Source organism: Benincasa hispida, chromosome 12 (assembly GCF_027475165.1).
Source record: "Benincasa hispida cultivar pf3 chromosome 12, pf3_genome.v1.1, whole genome shotgun sequence".
NCBI lineage: Eukaryota > Viridiplantae > Streptophyta > Magnoliopsida > Cucurbitales > Cucurbitaceae > Benincasa > Benincasa hispida.
In genome coordinates this window covers 53,647,514-53,665,222 of record NC_143489.1, presented here as the reverse complement: position 1 = coordinate 53,665,222, position 17,709 = coordinate 53,647,514, and the positions used below count along the sequence as shown (strand labels likewise).

The following is a 17,709-nucleotide window of genomic DNA, read 5'->3' as shown; positions in this document are numbered from 1 at the left end:
AATCCATATACTCACCACCTCGATCAGATCAAATACTGATAACCTCCTCGGGCTTTAACATTCATCGGACCACATAGGTTTGAATGTATAAGTTTAGAAGGCTCTTTGGCACGAAAACCTTTGTCAGAAAAAGATCTTTTAATCATTTTTTCCTCAAGACATGATTTACATAGAGGTAAAGAACTATCTTCTAACTGATTTAGTTGACCGCTTTTTATCAATCTCTCAATCCTGTTGAGATTAATGTGACCAAATTTGAGGTGCCAAAGATAGGCATTAAGAGAAATTTTTCGCTTCATATTATGAGTCTCAACCGTTTTAAACATCTCTATATTTAAAATGGCTCTTGCTTCAGTTGGTTTTAATATGTACAAGTTATTTTCAAGTCTTTCAGAACAAATATGAACACCTCTTGAATAAAAAACACTTCATTACATTCAAAAGATACTCTGTACATATTTTCTAGCAGATAGAAAATGGAGATCAAGTTTCTTTTCATCTTAGGTACATAAAATACATTCCTAAGTAAGATAAAAGAGTCTCCAAAAAACAACTTGACATCTCCCACTACTTCAGCTAAAATGACTTCACCGTTCCTACCTTAAAAGTCATATCTTTTTCAGAAAGTCTTCTCCAAGAACTATCCTGTAGAAAAGTGCAAACATGATTACCGGCACCTGAATCAAATATCCAAGTAAGGTGAGAATTCTCCACTATACATGTTTCAACAACTAGTAAATCAGATTTACCTTGTTTTGCATTTTCTTCTTTCTTCTCAGCCAAATACTTTGGGTAGTTACGTCTCCAGTTCCCAACTTCTCTGCAATGGAAACATTTTTCTCTGGGAGTTTTGTTTTTTTCCCTTTAGCAGTGGCTTTCTTTTTCCCTTTTTCTTTCATCTTCATTTGTATGGTTTTGTCTTTAGAAGAAGAAGAACCAGACTTCTTATCATCAGTGGGTTTCGTTCCAGACATGGACCCTTTATAAAACTTCTTAGGTTTTGAAATAACATTTATTTCTTTTTCCTTCAGTTTCATCATTGATTGATAAGTCTGTAACTCATTCAAAAGTATGGTCAGATTATAAGTAATTTTGTTCATAACAGCAGTCTGGACGACAGATAACTCTCCGGGAGAGATTCCAGTATCATGCTTATTTAACTCGTCTCATCTATCATCGCCCTGTGAGCCTTCGCAACATTAAAATGAACCATCATATTGAGAACATGTTCTCTTACGTTGGTTCCATCTTTTATGCATGTAACATAGACATACTTAATGGCTTAATGTCTAATAGATGATGATGGTTGCCCGAACATCTTCTGTAATGACGCCATTATCTCACAGGTGGTGGGCATGACCTCATTCTTCTTATTAAGTACATCAGATATACTCGCTAAGATATAGGCACGAGCTTTCTCATTAGCCCTTACCCACCTATCATAGATGTCTCAAACATTTTGGTTGGCTGTTGAACAGGGAACCGAAGGACATTCCTCTGTCAACATAAACCTCAGATCATCCACATCTAATATTGTATTGATGTTTGATTTCTAGTTCGAATATCCCTCGCCATTAAATTTATCATAAGCTAGCAATTGTATGATTGAGTTCGACATTGTTCAAATATTTTAAACAAACTCTATTAAATATGCATCTAAATCCATTTTTAGCAAAAAATAATAAAGTACCCAATAAATCTTTATTTATTTGTAACGATACTTTAGTGATTTAGAACAATTGTTACCGAGAGGTAGTCAAGAATTCCTTCACAGAAAAAGCAAGACAGTTCTTGACCAAATACTATCTCCAAAATAACTCATATTCCGATATTTTTTTTATTATCGTTTTCGGTCAAGATCTATACTAACAATTAGTAATTCTTGTAAGTGTGACCCGGCATTTTCAGATCTTATAGAACGGTATGAATATGCCCCCGAAATAGAAGACAATATTCAAGACGAAATTATAAGATCCTATTCATTTTACTAAAGCCTGGGTTGTTCCGAATCCTATGTTACAACCCTCTAAGGGGATCGCCGTGGTTAACAACTAACTAGTGCCGCCTAAAAATGACAGCAGACGCAACATAAGAATCTCACAATTCAAACTAATGAAGGAGACCGTAGGATAATGTTAACACACTTCCTTCACCCACTTACTATGAACTACATCCCTCATTCACCTTGTTATTGACTCATGTAAACACTTTTCGAATGACGCAATTGTAGTAAAAGCGACACGAAGCCGAGCATGGATCTCACGGTGTGAAATCTTGAGGACGTGAGAGTTAGTAACTATATATGGAATATATTGTTAATCTCACACTGAAGTATTCTATGTGTTTGGGTATTTACTTAGGTGTAAGGACTAAATTTAAACAACCTAAGTCTAAGTAGTTTATCCAAGTATAACGGTTATAATTGGATTTAACCTACAATATCTAGGTGATAAACTATTTTATTTCCTCACATTACTCATGCAAGCTCATAAAATGAGTTAACAATGCTCAATCTTACAGACATAATCCCCAGGAAGGAAGTGTTCCATAAACCGTCAACTTAAGTACTCCCAGTCTTAGACAGGTTTATGAATCGATATGAGTTTGAAACCAAAATTTATAAGGTAACAATCTATTTTGACGATTAAAATTAGTTGTTAACCTAAGTGAGCATGTAGCTGTTTTTTGTTATGGATTTTAAACGTCTAACCCAATTTTATAACAGCTTACAAAATTTTAAACATGCTAAACATCAACAACATTCAACAAAGGCATTTGATATCTAATATAACCATTATATTAAATATAACCCTAACATGCATGCTATATATTATAACATTTATAACATACTTTCAATGCATGTAACATGCTTCCTACGGTGGGATTTTAAATCTACATGACATACTGTATGCATATACATGTATTATTTAATTATTACATACATCACATGCATAAAAAATTAAATACTAATTGATATGATTTTAGTTTTTGGCATAAACAAGCAAACAGAAGTCTAACTATTATAAACAGCTTCAAAACCGTCTTTGAACCACCTGAACCACTCCAAACCGAACATAAGCATTTTGAACCGGACTGGATAAATCTGAACTGGGCCAACAAAGTCTGAACCGTACTAGCAAAAAACCCTTTGAGGCTGAACCGAATTAGACCTCGAGAAAACCAGTCGAATCGACCTCTCTCGATCTAAGCTCAAAATCTCGCTAAGGCTGATCGTGTACACTGAAGGCTATCGTCTAACACCATCGCCTAGTGTTAGGCAGAGATACACGATTGCTTAGTGTTGGGCAGAGGTAACCTTTTCCAGTAAAAGATCTTTCAGTCATCTTGCCTTCAAGGCATGATTCGCACACCGGTAAAGAATTTTCCTCTAACTCGCTTAGAAGTTTATTCTTCACCAACCTCTCAATCCTATTGAGAATAATGTGCTCTAATCGAAGGTACCAAAGTTGGACATTTTCTTTTGGAGAAGCCTTAAGTATTTTATTCTGAGTTACGGAAGTTATAAACCTCTCTTTGTTATGGAGAGAATTTGTTGCTAATGGCCTTAGCACATACAAATTATTTTCTAGTTTTGCTTAACAAATCTCAACACCATCTTTATGAATAAACACTTTATTTAAATCAAGGTGAAGAGAATATTTACATTCTATCAGACACTTTACAGAAATTATTTTAAATCTTGAGAGATATCCTACATTGGAAAAACCAAGATATCTCACATTCTTTATAAAATAGATGAGTTCCTCTTTCTTTTATCAATTGATTTTGAAATAAAACCTCATACTATCTAATATTTAATATTTTTTTTCCCCATTTGAAATGAATGCATTCAAAATTTGTTATTTAGACGATAATTGAAGAAAACGAAAGTAAGAAGTATACTAATTATATAGCCATAAAATCATGAATTATTAATACAAAACTAATATATAACAAAGTTTAAATGAGTAATTATCTAAATCTGAGTAGAATTCAACATTCTGAATAAGATGAGATTTGAAATTCTTCCAAATCGCTCGTCTTTTGAAAAATCGTTAGGAACTTAATTATATAATGAAGAAAAAGTACTTGTTTGGTTCTATTTTCAAGGTTAATTTCTAAATTTTTATTACATAATTGTTTTCTGGGTAAATCTCAACTTTTAATGAAGTTTATTTTTTAGATTGAGATATTAAATCTATGTTCACGGCCATTAATTATTTTCAATGATTATATAGTTAGACTGGATATAACTTAACTGCTTAACGTATAGATATCCTTGACGATCAAAAGGTTAAAAATTCAAATTCTCCTATCATTCACATGTGTAGATATCCTTGACGATCAAAAGGTTAAAAATTCAAATTCTCCTATCATTCACATGTGTGTATATATATATAGACACACCCATCTTTAATTAATAATCTCACATCTTTAAAACTTAACTAAAAAGTTTCATTAACTATGGTATTAGAGCTCAAAAATCAAATGTGTATATTTGGCCAAGAAAATAATATACAAATGAATAAGAAAAAAATCTTAGAATATTAGATAAATGTTGGGTTCATCTCACGATCAATTGATCATAGGATGAATAATCTATGTATTTTTTTAAAGATTACTTGTGCAATCTCATCAATAGAGATATTTATTTTATCCAATACACACGCATGCATTTAGCTATTTTCTAATTTTTCACTCTGGCTAGATTATGATAGTGTAATTTTTATAATTTAATTTTTAGAAATTATGAAATTAAATATATTAATTATATATTTGACATAACATATTATTGCTTTATTTAGGAAATTTTATAGTGTTTTCTTTAACATAGAAAATTTTATTTGGTTAAAAATAATTTAAAAAATTCTTACAAAATGAATAAATTAAAAAATAATCCGATAATTTTTTCTACAGAGAACTTCCCACTATAAAGGTTCAGTTGGATTAGTTTTGTTTCTGGATTGATTGAGTTGAACTTTTTCTTTGTTGGATTGGATTTCGGGTTGACTCTTGTCTTTGTCTAAACTTTGATTACTTTGGGTTAATGAATTGATGAAGTTTAATATTTTTCTTTTAAAATTGTTATGATGTATGTATTTGTTTAAAATTTGTAATAAATATGATAGATATTCGGTTTTAAATATTTGAATGGTATGAGATTTTAGTTATTAGCCATGTGTTGTAAATAATATTTTAAATTAATAAGAAAAAAATAAGTTACAACCCGACAACCCAACCCAATCCGAATTCTAAGGGTTGGATTGGGTTGGAGATTTTATTTGGGTCTTTTGCATTGTCAATCTAACCGATTTGAATTTTCGGATTGATCCAAAAAAATATCTTTAAGCTAATCCAACTCAAGTCATGTACACCCGTAATCTCTATCCAAACGAGCATTTATGAGAAAACTAATTAATACGAATCAAACAAAAAGTAGAATTCACACAGAACTGCATGCACTGCAACACCTTGCATATGACCTTAACAATTTGTACATAAATTGTCTCTTATTTAATTTTCTTTCTCATTGTTTGCAACTAACTCTGAGAATCCAAATTTAATGAAATTTCTCTGTCCAAGGTTTTGCTGTCAAGAGATATAAATGTGTTGCCAAATAAAACATTTACTACAACACCCTTTTATTTATTACTCTCAACTGCCTCTTCCCTCTCAAGTTGCTCTATAAAATCCCATTCCCATGCATGAAAACTTCAGGTGACTTCTACCAGTTTAATTTAAAATACTTGAAACAGAGGGAAAATGGCGAAAATTTTCATTGTTGTCGTTGCGTTTGTTTTCTTATTCGTGAATGCAGGTGGGCGCAACGTTCCAGGTAATCGTTAAAACTATCACTAAACCTAAAAGCTTAATATATTTTCCAGTGATTTTTTTGTTTATACAATATAACGTTCCAGGTAATATATTTTGTTTTTAGTTTTCAAGTTCTTAGATATTTTTCTTTTTTCTTACCATTTCTTTTTTATGGATTTCATGTATATGTTTTTTTTAAAACAAACAACTAAATTCACAATCTAATTCCAATGGTTGCTTTGAATTTTGAAAACAGTTGTGAAAAATGGTTAACAAAATAAAAAGTAATTTATAGATTGAAATAATGTTTATCAACTTAATTTTAAAAATCTAAAAACGAAAAAATTAAATGGTTATCAAATGGAGTCTTTGATACTTTGTAATTATTTTAACCTTTTTTTTAGGAATAATATCAAACTATCACATACAAATATGAGGTATAGATTGAATCGTTTTTTTTAAGAAGGTAAAAGTATTTATGACGTTAACTTATGCTCTTGGCAATAACTCACTTCACTCGTGAGCTTAAAAATTAAGCTAATGCACAGTTGATTATTGAATGCTAATGGAGAAAAAATGGTATTAATCTGGGCACATGCAAATACATAAGCAAATTTTTTTTTTGTTCGATAATGACAAAGTCAAAGTGGGAATTAAACCATCAACGATTTGAAATAGTATAACTAATATTTTATCTTCCACTCGGCTATGTTTGGATTGTCAAGACAAAAACGAATATTTTTGGCCCCATTTGGTTTTGGTAAGCATTTGATTTTTTTGTATTTAATTTTAAAAATTAAGCCTACAAATACCTCTTCTATCGTTAGATTTGTTGCATTGTTATCCACTTTTTGCTCATGTTTTCAAAACCAAGTCAAAATGTAAAAATTAAAAGTAGTTTTTGTTTTTGAAATTTGTCTAAGAATTCAACTCTTGTATTTAAGAAAATGTAAATCATTATAAGAAAATGAAAAAAATAGGTTTAGATTTTAAAAGTCACAAACAAAAATTAAAATGGTTACCAAACGAGATCATGATTATTTTATCCGAGACGAAAACAAAAGGCCTCTACTTTAATTTGATATCACCATATTAAACTACGTATCTAAAATCAGATGTTCATTTTGTTAACATATTCTTAACAAAGCCGGTGGCAGTAAGGAGGATTACCAAACCCTAGAACAGGCAGCAGCACCCGTGGCTGATCCACCGAGCAGTAGCGGCGTTGACGACCAAAAGAACATCTTTGGTGGGGTTGGAGGTTTTGCAGGCATGGGTGGCTACATTGGAGGGTTGTTTCCACATCTTGGTGGGGTTGGCGTAATCGGCAAGTACGGCGGAATTGGTGGTGGCATTGGCTTCGGTCATGGTGGCTTCGGTGGTGGAGTTGGCGGCGTCGGTGGCGTAGGTGGTGGATTTGTGCCGTTTCCTTGAGAACTAGTTTGTAATTATGGAAAAACACATGAATCTACCGCCGTGAGATTTTTCTATTCAGTGTGTGTGTGTGTTTTTTTTGGTTTGTGTTATGGTTTAATAATTATTTCTTTGATTTGAGGCAAACTTTTACTTTTCCTTTTATATTATGATGCATTATTTTCTGTTTCTTTAGGGTTTATTGCTATTTCTATATTTCTGGTTTTGAATACAGAGATTAAGGTGGAGTTAGGGCATACATTTTGGTTTAAGTGTTTTCTTTTAACTAAAAAATGTTTTTTTTTTAAAAGAAACGTTTTAAATAAAAGTGGCGTTTTTAATTGAAATAGCACTGATTCATTACATTTTCTTGAGAGTGATTTTAGTTAAAAATTTTCTCGATTGCGTTATTGATTTCTACAATTAATAAATTAGTTCAAATTGATTTTAAAATGATTCGCGATCACATGTTAAGAAATCAACTTTCAAATTGTGTTTTTTAGGTTTATATATATCAGATGTTTCTTTAAGTATAATTTAGATTGATCAACTTTATTTTCTCTTTTAAAAATACTTCATTTTATAAAAATAAATAGCCACAAATTTACTTTGGAAGATATATCAAACACACTCTAAGATTAGGATTAAGGTACTTCACACAACTTCATATTAAAATTATTTAACGTCTAGTCAAGTAAATTAAAGCTTTTAAAATATGAACAAATGATGTAATTTAATATCAACTTTACTCTATACCAAAGAAAAGAAACCCATTTTATATTTCAAATTATCATAACCATTTGTACATGAAAAAGGGAAATTTTCATCCATAGAAAAAATGTCAAACTATTTATAAAAATAATAACAAAAACACTGATCTATCAGCGTCTATTGTATAGCATGAATGATAGACTTCTATCAAATTTCGATCACGGATAAATACTGATGGACTTCTATCAATCTCTATCAGTCTCTATAAAAAAAAAAATTTAAATTTTTCTATTTTGTGTAAATAGTTTTTCTCGTAATCAAGAAGTCATATTTAAATATCATCGATCTTTTTCGACGCAATGTACAAACATCTATGAATCTAGATAATACCAATGCTAAGTCATAAAGTTACATAATTTAAAATCCAATGGATTCCCACCTTCACCATTTGGTTGATCTAGGTGATTCCGTTGTTGAACTGCTGGGGAAGCGGTGGGTTGGGGGGCGGGTACGACATTGGAAGGCCCAACTTGTTCCGGTTGATTGATCGATAAGGTACTTCTACCTAGAACTTCAAAACGTCATTCAGTGATTGTGCCAAACAATACCTGCCAGAGATTGAGCTCGACTCGAGAGATGGAGACATAAAGGTGAGATAAAGTCCTCGATGTCTGAGTATCAAATATCTGGAGTTTCTTTTTATATATTATATGGACAAACTCATCCTTCTCTTTTTTCTAGGCTTGGACTAATGCTTCCTTATGTCCGCCATTAGCTTAAGGCTAGTGTAACGGAGGGCTTCCTCGCAAGAAGCTTTATAGTCAGGGGTGACACAGCTTGTTTGCCTTTCTTCTTTCTTTTCTGTACGTTAAGATCGTTTGGATGGAAAACCGAGTTGCGTACTAGGTGAAGCTTAGTCTTAAGAATTGTAACATCTATTTTAATAAAATTGAATAATTTTAATGTATGCTCTTTAATAGGTAAATGGTGTCATAGATAAAGCTCTTCTCGAAATATAATCCTTCCATGTTATCACTAAACTTGAGTTCTTTTATGTAATCTTTTCCCTCCTACTGGGCTTTTCTCTAATGTCCCCCTCCATCTCTAATATTATTCTTTTGGAAAATTTCGTCTATACTTATCTATTATATTTATATAAATGAAGCTAGGATATGATGAAGGTGCTATGAACATGTTAACTTAGTTAAGATTATAGGAATGTGTGAATATGAGTGCAATAGCGATTAGGCAATTTGTGACGAGTTTTGCAAACGACTTGGTATTTGGAACGCAGATGTTTAGCTCCACTCCAATTTTGTTGCTGCCTAAAGTGATGAAAATAAATAAATAAATAAAATTGATTGTTTCTCTTTTAAACAACCATGACTTTTAGATTCCTTCGAATATCAACTTTTCTTCTATCTCTTCCCCCTTTAATTCTTTGAGAAAATTCATCACAGATTTTGTAACACAGCTAGTTGTTTCCTTTGTGATAATAATAAGGAATTCAAATCACATCTACCTTTAGATTTTTGTTGTGTGCAAATAATGTAGGGTGAAGATTTAATCATCTAACTTTAATAGACAATGATGGATCACGTCTCATAAAGTTATATTTGTGATATCTTCTACATTTGAAAATTGATTAATTCGTTTTTGTCAAGAATATATAGAAATTCTTTAAATTACTAACAATTTTAAGAGTAAGGCAATATCCAAAAACTTTCCAATTCTAAAACACATATATTTTCTCCTCAATTTATATTTTGTGCTAATATCTAATTTTTTTTTTTTTTTTTTACAATATGTCAGGTGGGGGATTGAACCTCAAATTTCAAGATTGATAGGTACAAATTCATGTTAGTTGAGTTCTGTTCATGTTGAAAATAATATCAAAACGTTGCTAAAATAGAGACAAAGCTTGTTACACAAGATGTTAATTCCAAAAACATTAAAGATAAGCATATAAAATTAAAACTACAACAGAATACAGAATTTGGTAATTCAGTTTGGAGCAATACTAGTACTACAATAAATTTGGATTTCAATGACACAATGTAATATAAAATTGGGATTTGAGAGAGAAAAATGTATAATAAATGTGAAAACACTCCTTTTTTGGTGGGAAAAACAATTTTTCGAATTTTGTTCGTTTATGACAGTTTTCAAATGCCACTAATTTATGATATCTATTAATTTTCATTAAATAGTTTTAACAAAATTATTATTACAAGCAATGAAAAACAACTTCAAAGGTTGTTAAAAATAAGTTATACAAGCTGTCTTTAAATACATATGTAAACTTCATGTACAAAAAAAGAGAGAAAATAGTTTGAGAGATATAGATAGCTACAAAATACTCATCTTGTAATACTTGTTGTAGCTCCCCGATCAAGAAAATCATCAGCTTCCCCGTGGATGTAGGCTCCCTTTGGTCGAACCACGTAAAATTTCTTGGTGTTCTTCTTCTTCCCTTCATCTTCTTTATCTTCTGATCATTTACCTCGGCACTCCATCGTCTAAAAGAATTTCGGCAGCACTTCCCTCTGGTTTTCTCTCTTTTTCTCTCTCATTTTCGTCTGCAAGAAAGAAAAGATTAGGGTTAGTCATTAAAGCCTCTTTAATTCTCTGAGTGCTTGAAGTAAATCGTGGCCATTAAAGTGTAAGGTGAAGATTAGTCTTCACAAGGATTGTGCTTTTAGCACACGGTTTTGTTTCAACTCAAATTCCACCAGTGGTATTGATATTGTTTCGGGCCAGGCTTTCTACTAAAGCCCAAAATAATTTTGTTTCAATCAACAATAGTTTCAAGCCCATCAAGCCCAACAAGTGGTATCAGAGCCTGCAAGAAAACTTCAAGATAAGTAAACTTTTCTAAAGAAACTAAATCTTGGAGCTTTCGAAATTGAACAGACAGAGAAATGACAGTAGCAAGATATGATATTGAAAAATTTGATGGGAAAGGAGACTTTGGCTTGTGAAAAACCAAGTTCAAAGAAATTTTGGGACAACAAAGGGCTCATAAGGCCCTTAAAGATCCAGCCAAGCTACCTACTACTGCAATAGAAGAAGAGAAGGAGAACATGGAGCTAATTACTCATGGCACACTTGTTCTTAATTTGTCAGACAGTGTTTTAAGACAAGTGATCGACCAAGAAATAGAATTCAAGATGTAAAGTAAGCTGAATGAGCTCTATGAGATAAAGAATCTGCCCAACAAGCTTTTCCTAAGGGAAAGGGTTTTTTTTACCTTCAAATGAGTTCTTCGAAATCCTTGACAAAAAACTTAGATGACTTCAAAAGGATTACTACTGAATTCAAGACTCAAGGAGAAGAGATTGGGGTAGATAATGAAGCCTTTGTGCTTCTAAACTCACTTCTGGATTCCTATAAGGATGTCAAGATTGCCCTAAAGTATGGTAGAGACTCTCTAACTACTGATATTATCATTTCAGCCCTTAAAATCAAAGAGATAGAGCTCCTAACTAGCAAGGAAGATAAGCTCGGTGTCGAGGGTTCATTTGTTAAGGGAAAGTCTAAACAAAATAATAAGGAAAAGAGGAAGCAAAGCTCAACAGAAGAGGGCAAAGAGAAAACCAAGGTTATATGTAAATATTGCAAATAGTTGGGACATCTAATCAAGGATTGTAGAACATTAAAGTGGAAAAATGAGTAGAAGAACAAGCAACCACAACCTCCACAGAAAGTCCAACAAAATCAGTCAGGTGAAGCCTCAGTTTGTGAGGATTCTTACTTCTATTCAGATGCCTTAGCTACATCAAATTTGAAGGCAGATGAAGAATCTAATAAGAACCTAGATTGGGTTCTAGACTCAAGGTGTTCTTTTCACATGACACCCCACAAGGACTGGTTCAGCACTTATAGAGAATTAGATGGAGGCTCAGTTTACATGGGTAATAATAACTCATGTTCAGTGGTTGGTATTGGTTCTGTATCACCCAAACTTGAAGATGGATCAGTCAAACTATTGAGAAATGTCAGACATGTGCCTAAGTTGAAGAGAAATTTGATTTCACTAGGCATGCTTGATTCAATTGGCTGTGAATATAGAGGAAAGAAAGGCTACTGTGATGTTTTGAAGAACAACAAGCCTATTCTCAGAGGGGTCAAGATAAATGGTGTCTATGTTGTTCAAGGAGTTTAGAAAATGCATTCAGCTTTGGTTGTAATTCAGAAGCAGCCTACTAAAGAAGATCTTTGGCACAAAAGACTCTCACACATTAGTGCCAAAGGTCTAAAAGCTCTTGCTAATCAGGGAATTCTACCTAAGGGAATTCATCAAAGCCTATCTTTCTGTGAACACTGTGTGGTAGGCAAGGCTACAAGGCAGAGTTTTGTAAAGGCTCAGCATACAACCAAGGCCATCCTTAACTATGTGCATTCAAACCTGTGGGGTCCCTCACCTTTCCAATCCTTGAGTGGAGCCAGGTACTTCTTAACCTTTGTGGATAATTATTCTAGAAAATGTTGGATATATTTCCTTAAATCTAAGGACTTAGTGTTTGATAAGTTCAAAGAATGGAAGACTATGGTTGAAAAAATGTCTAACAATCAAATTAAGTGTCTAAGAACTTACAATAAGCTTGAGTTCTGTGCAGAAGATTTTATTGTTTTTTGTAGACAGCAGGCAATTGCTAGACACAAGACTGTTAGGTATACACCTCAGTAAAATGGGGTGGCAGAGAGATTGAATAGAACTATTATGGAAAGAGTTAGAAGCCTACTATTAGATGCTACTCTCTCTGAGAAATTTTGGGCTGAGGTAGCATCTTATACTGTCTATACCTTAAATAGATGCCCTCATGCCTCTCTTAATCTACTAACTTCAGAAGAAAGGTGGACCAAACAACCTCTAAACCTAAATAATCTAAGGGTATTTGGTTGCACTGGATTTGTCCATCAGAACAAGGGAAAATTAGTTGCTCGAGCTGCAAAATGTATGTTTTTGGGTTTCACAGAAGGATTAAAGGGATTTAGAATGTGGCACCCTACAGAGAAGAAGTGTATTACAAGTAGAGATGTTGTTTTCAGGGAGACTGAGATGTTTATGCAAGGATCTACATCTAATGTTACAACACCTCAAAAGAAGAATGATACAATTGAGGTGGAGCAAGTTCTCAACCCTAGCTCTGATCATTCAAGCTCATAATCACCTTTTGATCAACTACCTCATCTTGAATAAGAAGTAGAAGATGTTATTTCTAATACAGAGTAAGAAGAACCAGATTTGAGGGGATGCAGCCTAACTAGAGATAGACAAAGAAGAACTATTGTGCCACCTTCAAGATATGATGACTACTTAGTTCTAAATGCTTCAGAACTATATAATGAAGCAGAAACCTCAACATTTGAAGAAGCAGTAAGTTGTCCTAAAGCTAAGTTGTGGATAGAAGCAATGAATGAAAAAGTTAATTCACTAGTCAGAAATAACACATGGGAGTTGACACTTTTGCCCAAAGGCTGCAAACCAATTGCATCCAAATGGGTGTATAAATTCAATGAAGGATTCCCTAATGATCAAGGACCTAGAAATAAAGCTAGGTTGGTAGCTAAGGGATTTACTCAAAGACATGGTGTTGGTTTCAATGAGATATTTTCTCCAGTGGTTAAGCAAACTTCTATCAGACTCTTAATATCAATTGTGGCTCAAAATGATCTAGAGTTGGAGCAACTTGATGTTAAAACAGGTTTTCTACATGATTTCCTAGAAGAAGTTATCTACATGAGCCAACCTAAAAGATATGAGGTCAGAGGGAAAGAAGACCATGTTTGCTTACTTAAAAGGTCCATCTATGGCTTTAAACAGTCCCCTAGGTGCTGGAACAGAAGATTCAGTGACTTTATTGAAAAGAATGGCTTTATCAAGAGTTCCTATGATAGCTGTGTTTATATAAACACTGACACCTATACTCATCCTATCTATTTGCTACTCTATGTGGATGATATGCTATTATCAGGAACAACTATGCAAGAATTAAATAAAGTCAAAGATCTACTCAATTCAAAATTTGAAATGAATGACATGGGCAATGCAAAGAGAATATTAGGCATTGATATAATGAGAAACAGAAAATCAAATATTCTCAGCATTGATCAGTCTTAATATTGTCAAAAATTACTCAAGAAATATCATATGACAGAGGCTAAATCAGTTTATACTCATATGGCTAATCATTTCAAACTCTCAGCAGAGAATTCACCTAAAGAATCTGATACTGAACATCTGAAGGTAATGTCAACTATTCCCTATTCCCAAGTTGTGGGAAGCCTAATGTATCTAATGGTGTCTACAAGGACGAATATTGCTTATGCTACTAATCTGGTAAGTAGATATATGGCTAATCCGAGAAAGAGGCATTGGGAGGAAACTAAGTGGATAATGAGGTATCTTAAGGGCACTACAAGTGCTAAACTAATGTATCAATAGTTATCAGACAGAGAACCAAAACTAGTTGGGTATGTTGACTCTAACTATGCTGGAGACCTAGACAAAAGACGATCTTTATCAGGTTATATCTTCCTATATGGAAGATGTGTTCTAAGTTGGAAGGCCACATTGCAATCAGTAGTAGCCCTTTCTAACTACTGAGGCAAAGTTTATTGCTCTTTCAAAAGCAGTAAAAAAGGGTTTATGGCTAAAGGGTCTCCTAAGTGATTTCGAGATCAAGCAGAATACAGTAAAAATATTTTGCGATAATCAGAGTACCATACATTTATCAAAGCATCCACAATATCATAAACGAACAAAGCACATAGATGTGAAATACCATCTCATTCGAGAACAGATTGAAGGCAAGCAAATGGAAGTGTTGAAAGTACATACCTCAGAGAATGCCTCCGACATGTTGACAAAGACTGTCACTCAGCTCAAACTTCAAAAATGCCTCGATATTATAGGGCTTGAGCTGAGAGACAAAGGTTAAAAGAAGAATAGAGTCAGTACAGAGAAGCTGAAGTAACAACTTGAAGTTTTCTTTTAAGGTGGAGATTGTTATTACAAGAAATGAAAAACAACTTCAAAGGTTGTTAAAAATTAGTTATACAATCTGTCTTTAAATACATCTGTAAACTTCATGTACAAAAAAAGAGAGAAAATAGTTTGAGAAATATAGATATGTAACGACCCAGATTTGTATGCATATAGGAAATTAAATGTCAAATATTAAGCAGGACGAAATTTTGTTTAAGGGGATGGTAAATGTAATACCCTAACCCTAATTTAGAAAGCAGGAAAAGAAATAAAATATATAATTAAGAATGAAAAATATATAAATTTAATAGGAAAATCGAGTGGAAATTTAGAAGGGGAAAAATAGGAAATTTATTAAAAAATAATGAATAAGGGAGCAGAATCAGGGAGGATTAATTAGAAGTTGAACGCTAGCTAATTCAGGAGACAACAGGCAGTAGATAACTTTTTGTTTGGGCACTGCTCATTGAAAGAATTGGAGGTGAATTAATTGCCCATATACTCTTAAAATTTGAAAGAGTTAAAAAGAGGAAGTAGAATCCACAAGCAGTAAAGGCAACCACGCGTGAAAACTAGCGAGATTGGAGAGAAAATTGAAGAGAGCGAGATTGGAGAGAAAATTGGGGAGAGCAAGAGTAAAGAGAACGAGATTCTCAGCGAGACAATGGGAGAGAGTGGGAGCGGGAGCGAGCGTGGAAGCAGGAGCGAGACCAGCGAGAGCGAGAGCGGGAGTCGCGAGAGCCAAACCAGCGAGAAAGCTGGAGAGAGCGAGATTCTGAGAACAAAGAGAGCAAGATTTGGACAGAAGCGTGGATTATGCGTTGAATTTGGCCACGATCTTATAGATTAAACATAGAAAAACCCTAAAATTGAATACAAACAAAGAATGATGACGTAAGGGCAAACGTTAGCCAAGATTAGGTATCTTGTTGAGAGAAATCCTTAAACCCTAAGTAATTCTAAAGAAGCCACCTGTAGGATGATTTGTCACACTGAGAAGAGCTGAAAACTACTATAAATAGGACCTTTTGCCGAAGATTTAACCCATTCTCAAAAAAATATCAGTAACAAAGAATCGTGTGAAAAAGTAAGTGTGAGTGAGGAAGTTCTGTGAGGTTAAAAGAGAAAAGCTCGGGTAAGGTGCTGCCCAAATTTCTGCCCAAATTTCCTCTTTTGATTTAAAAAGGGAAAGTTCTACTGATCAAATCATAAAGAATAATAAGGAATAATTAGATCACAGTCAAGGTAAGTAGTTTATCTCACCCTCTCTTTAAATGTTCTATGGTAGTGTAGCTTTATTATGTTGCATGGTTATGTTAATTGTTATATTGCATTACATGATTAGAATACGTTTCTCTACAAGGGACCCCATGCATTATGTTTGTTCACGATTATGTTAAAGTCTAGTTTTAATTAGGTGTAAGTTATGCTTCCAGTCTAATCTTACGTTTATGTTAATGGTTGATGTTGGAGGCGACTCTGGCCCTACTGATTGCATGACCCGCTAATCATCAGATGGGTTAGTTTCCGCTTAAGTCCTCATCTTCCTATCAGGGCGGAGAAATTTATGCTTCCAACGCTGGCATGGCATGTATGGTTGCACCCCTCCAGGTCTAATCTTATGTTATGTTTACGCTAAGGACTAGCAGGGTATGTATGGTTGCACCCCTCTAGTCCAATATTACATTTATGCTAATGGTTGATGTTAGATGCGGCTCTGGCCCTACTGACTGCTTGACCCGCTAATCATCAGATGGGTTAGTTTCCGCTTAGGTCCTCATCTTCCTATCAAGGCGGAGAGATTTATGTTGGAAGCATAACCGACCACCACATGGTATTATACGTTTTCGGTCCCAACCATATGTTTTCATGACATGTTGCTTGTGATTGTGCATTTGGTCACAACCCTACGTGAGAACTACTTACTGGGTATATTATATACTCATCCTATATTTTTACAGACTTTGTAGGTAAGGACACAACGTAGATGGCAGAATTGGATGTCGCTCAAATGGCCAACCATCAAACTCACTATTATAGGCACATGCATTTTGTACCACCACGCTAATGTTTTATGGATCTTGGTGTTTTGATAAATAAACTTTTTATATAGTTTTTCTATCTAATTAATAAAATTTAGATATGTTCTTTGAAATTTTCACCAAAACTCATCTCATGATAGAAAAGTCTAAGTATGCATGTCGTAGCGGTCGGATCATAATGTGTAAGGATCCAGTCGTTACAAGATAGCTACAAAATACTCATCTTGTAATACTTGTTGTAGCTCCCCGATCAAGAAAATCATCAGCTTCTCCCATGGATGTAGGCTCCCTTTGGCCGAACCACGTAAAATTTTTTAGTGTTCTTCTCCTTCCCTTCATCTTCTTTATCTTCTTATCGTTTATCTCGGCACTCCATCGTCTAGAAGAATTTCGGTAGCACCTCCCTCTGGTTTTCTTTCTTTTTCTCTCTCGTTTTTGTCTGCAAGAAAGAAAAGATTAGGGTTAGTCATTAAAGCTTCTTTAATTCTCTGAGTGCTTGAAGTAAATTGTGGCCATCAAAGTGTAGGATGAAGATTAATCATCACGAGGATTGTGCTTTTAGCACGGTTTTGTTTAAGCTCAAATTCCATTAGTGGTATTGATATTGTATCGGGCCAGGCTTTCTACTAAAGCCCAAAATAATTTTGTTTCAATCAGCAATAGTTTTCAAGCCCATCAAGCCCAACAAAAATAAACTAAAGTTTGTTTATTAAATTTAATTAAAAAAAACCCTAACTT

At 33.6% G+C, this 17,709-nt stretch overlaps 1 protein-coding gene across 1 annotated transcript; it reads left to right on the top strand.

The window, feature by feature from the left end:
* Positions 1 to 5,707: 5,707 nt before the first annotated feature.
* Positions 5,708 to 7,391, top strand: LOC120092659 (uncharacterized). The gene is made up of 2 exons (XM_039050806.2): positions 5,708 to 5,836; positions 6,962 to 7,391. Exons 1-2 carry the CDS (start codon positions 5,764 to 5,766, stop codon positions 7,246 to 7,248), a joined length of 360 nt encoding a protein of 119 aa, XP_038906734.1. The 5' UTR covers positions 5,708 to 5,763; the 3' UTR covers positions 7,249 to 7,391.
* The last annotated feature ends 10,318 nt before the right edge of the window (positions 7,392 to 17,709 follow it).

Bases quoted from the DNA above. Each gene is read 5' to 3' on its own strand.
- LOC120092659 (XM_039050806.2), top strand. From the start codon at position 5,764: ATGGCGAAAATTTTCATTGTTGTCGTTGCGTTTGTTTTCTTATTCGTG. The intron at 5,837-6,961 runs GTAATCGTTAAA...TTCTTAACAAAG, and splicing joins AGGTGGGCGCAACGTTCCAG to CCGGTGGCAGTAAGGAGGAT.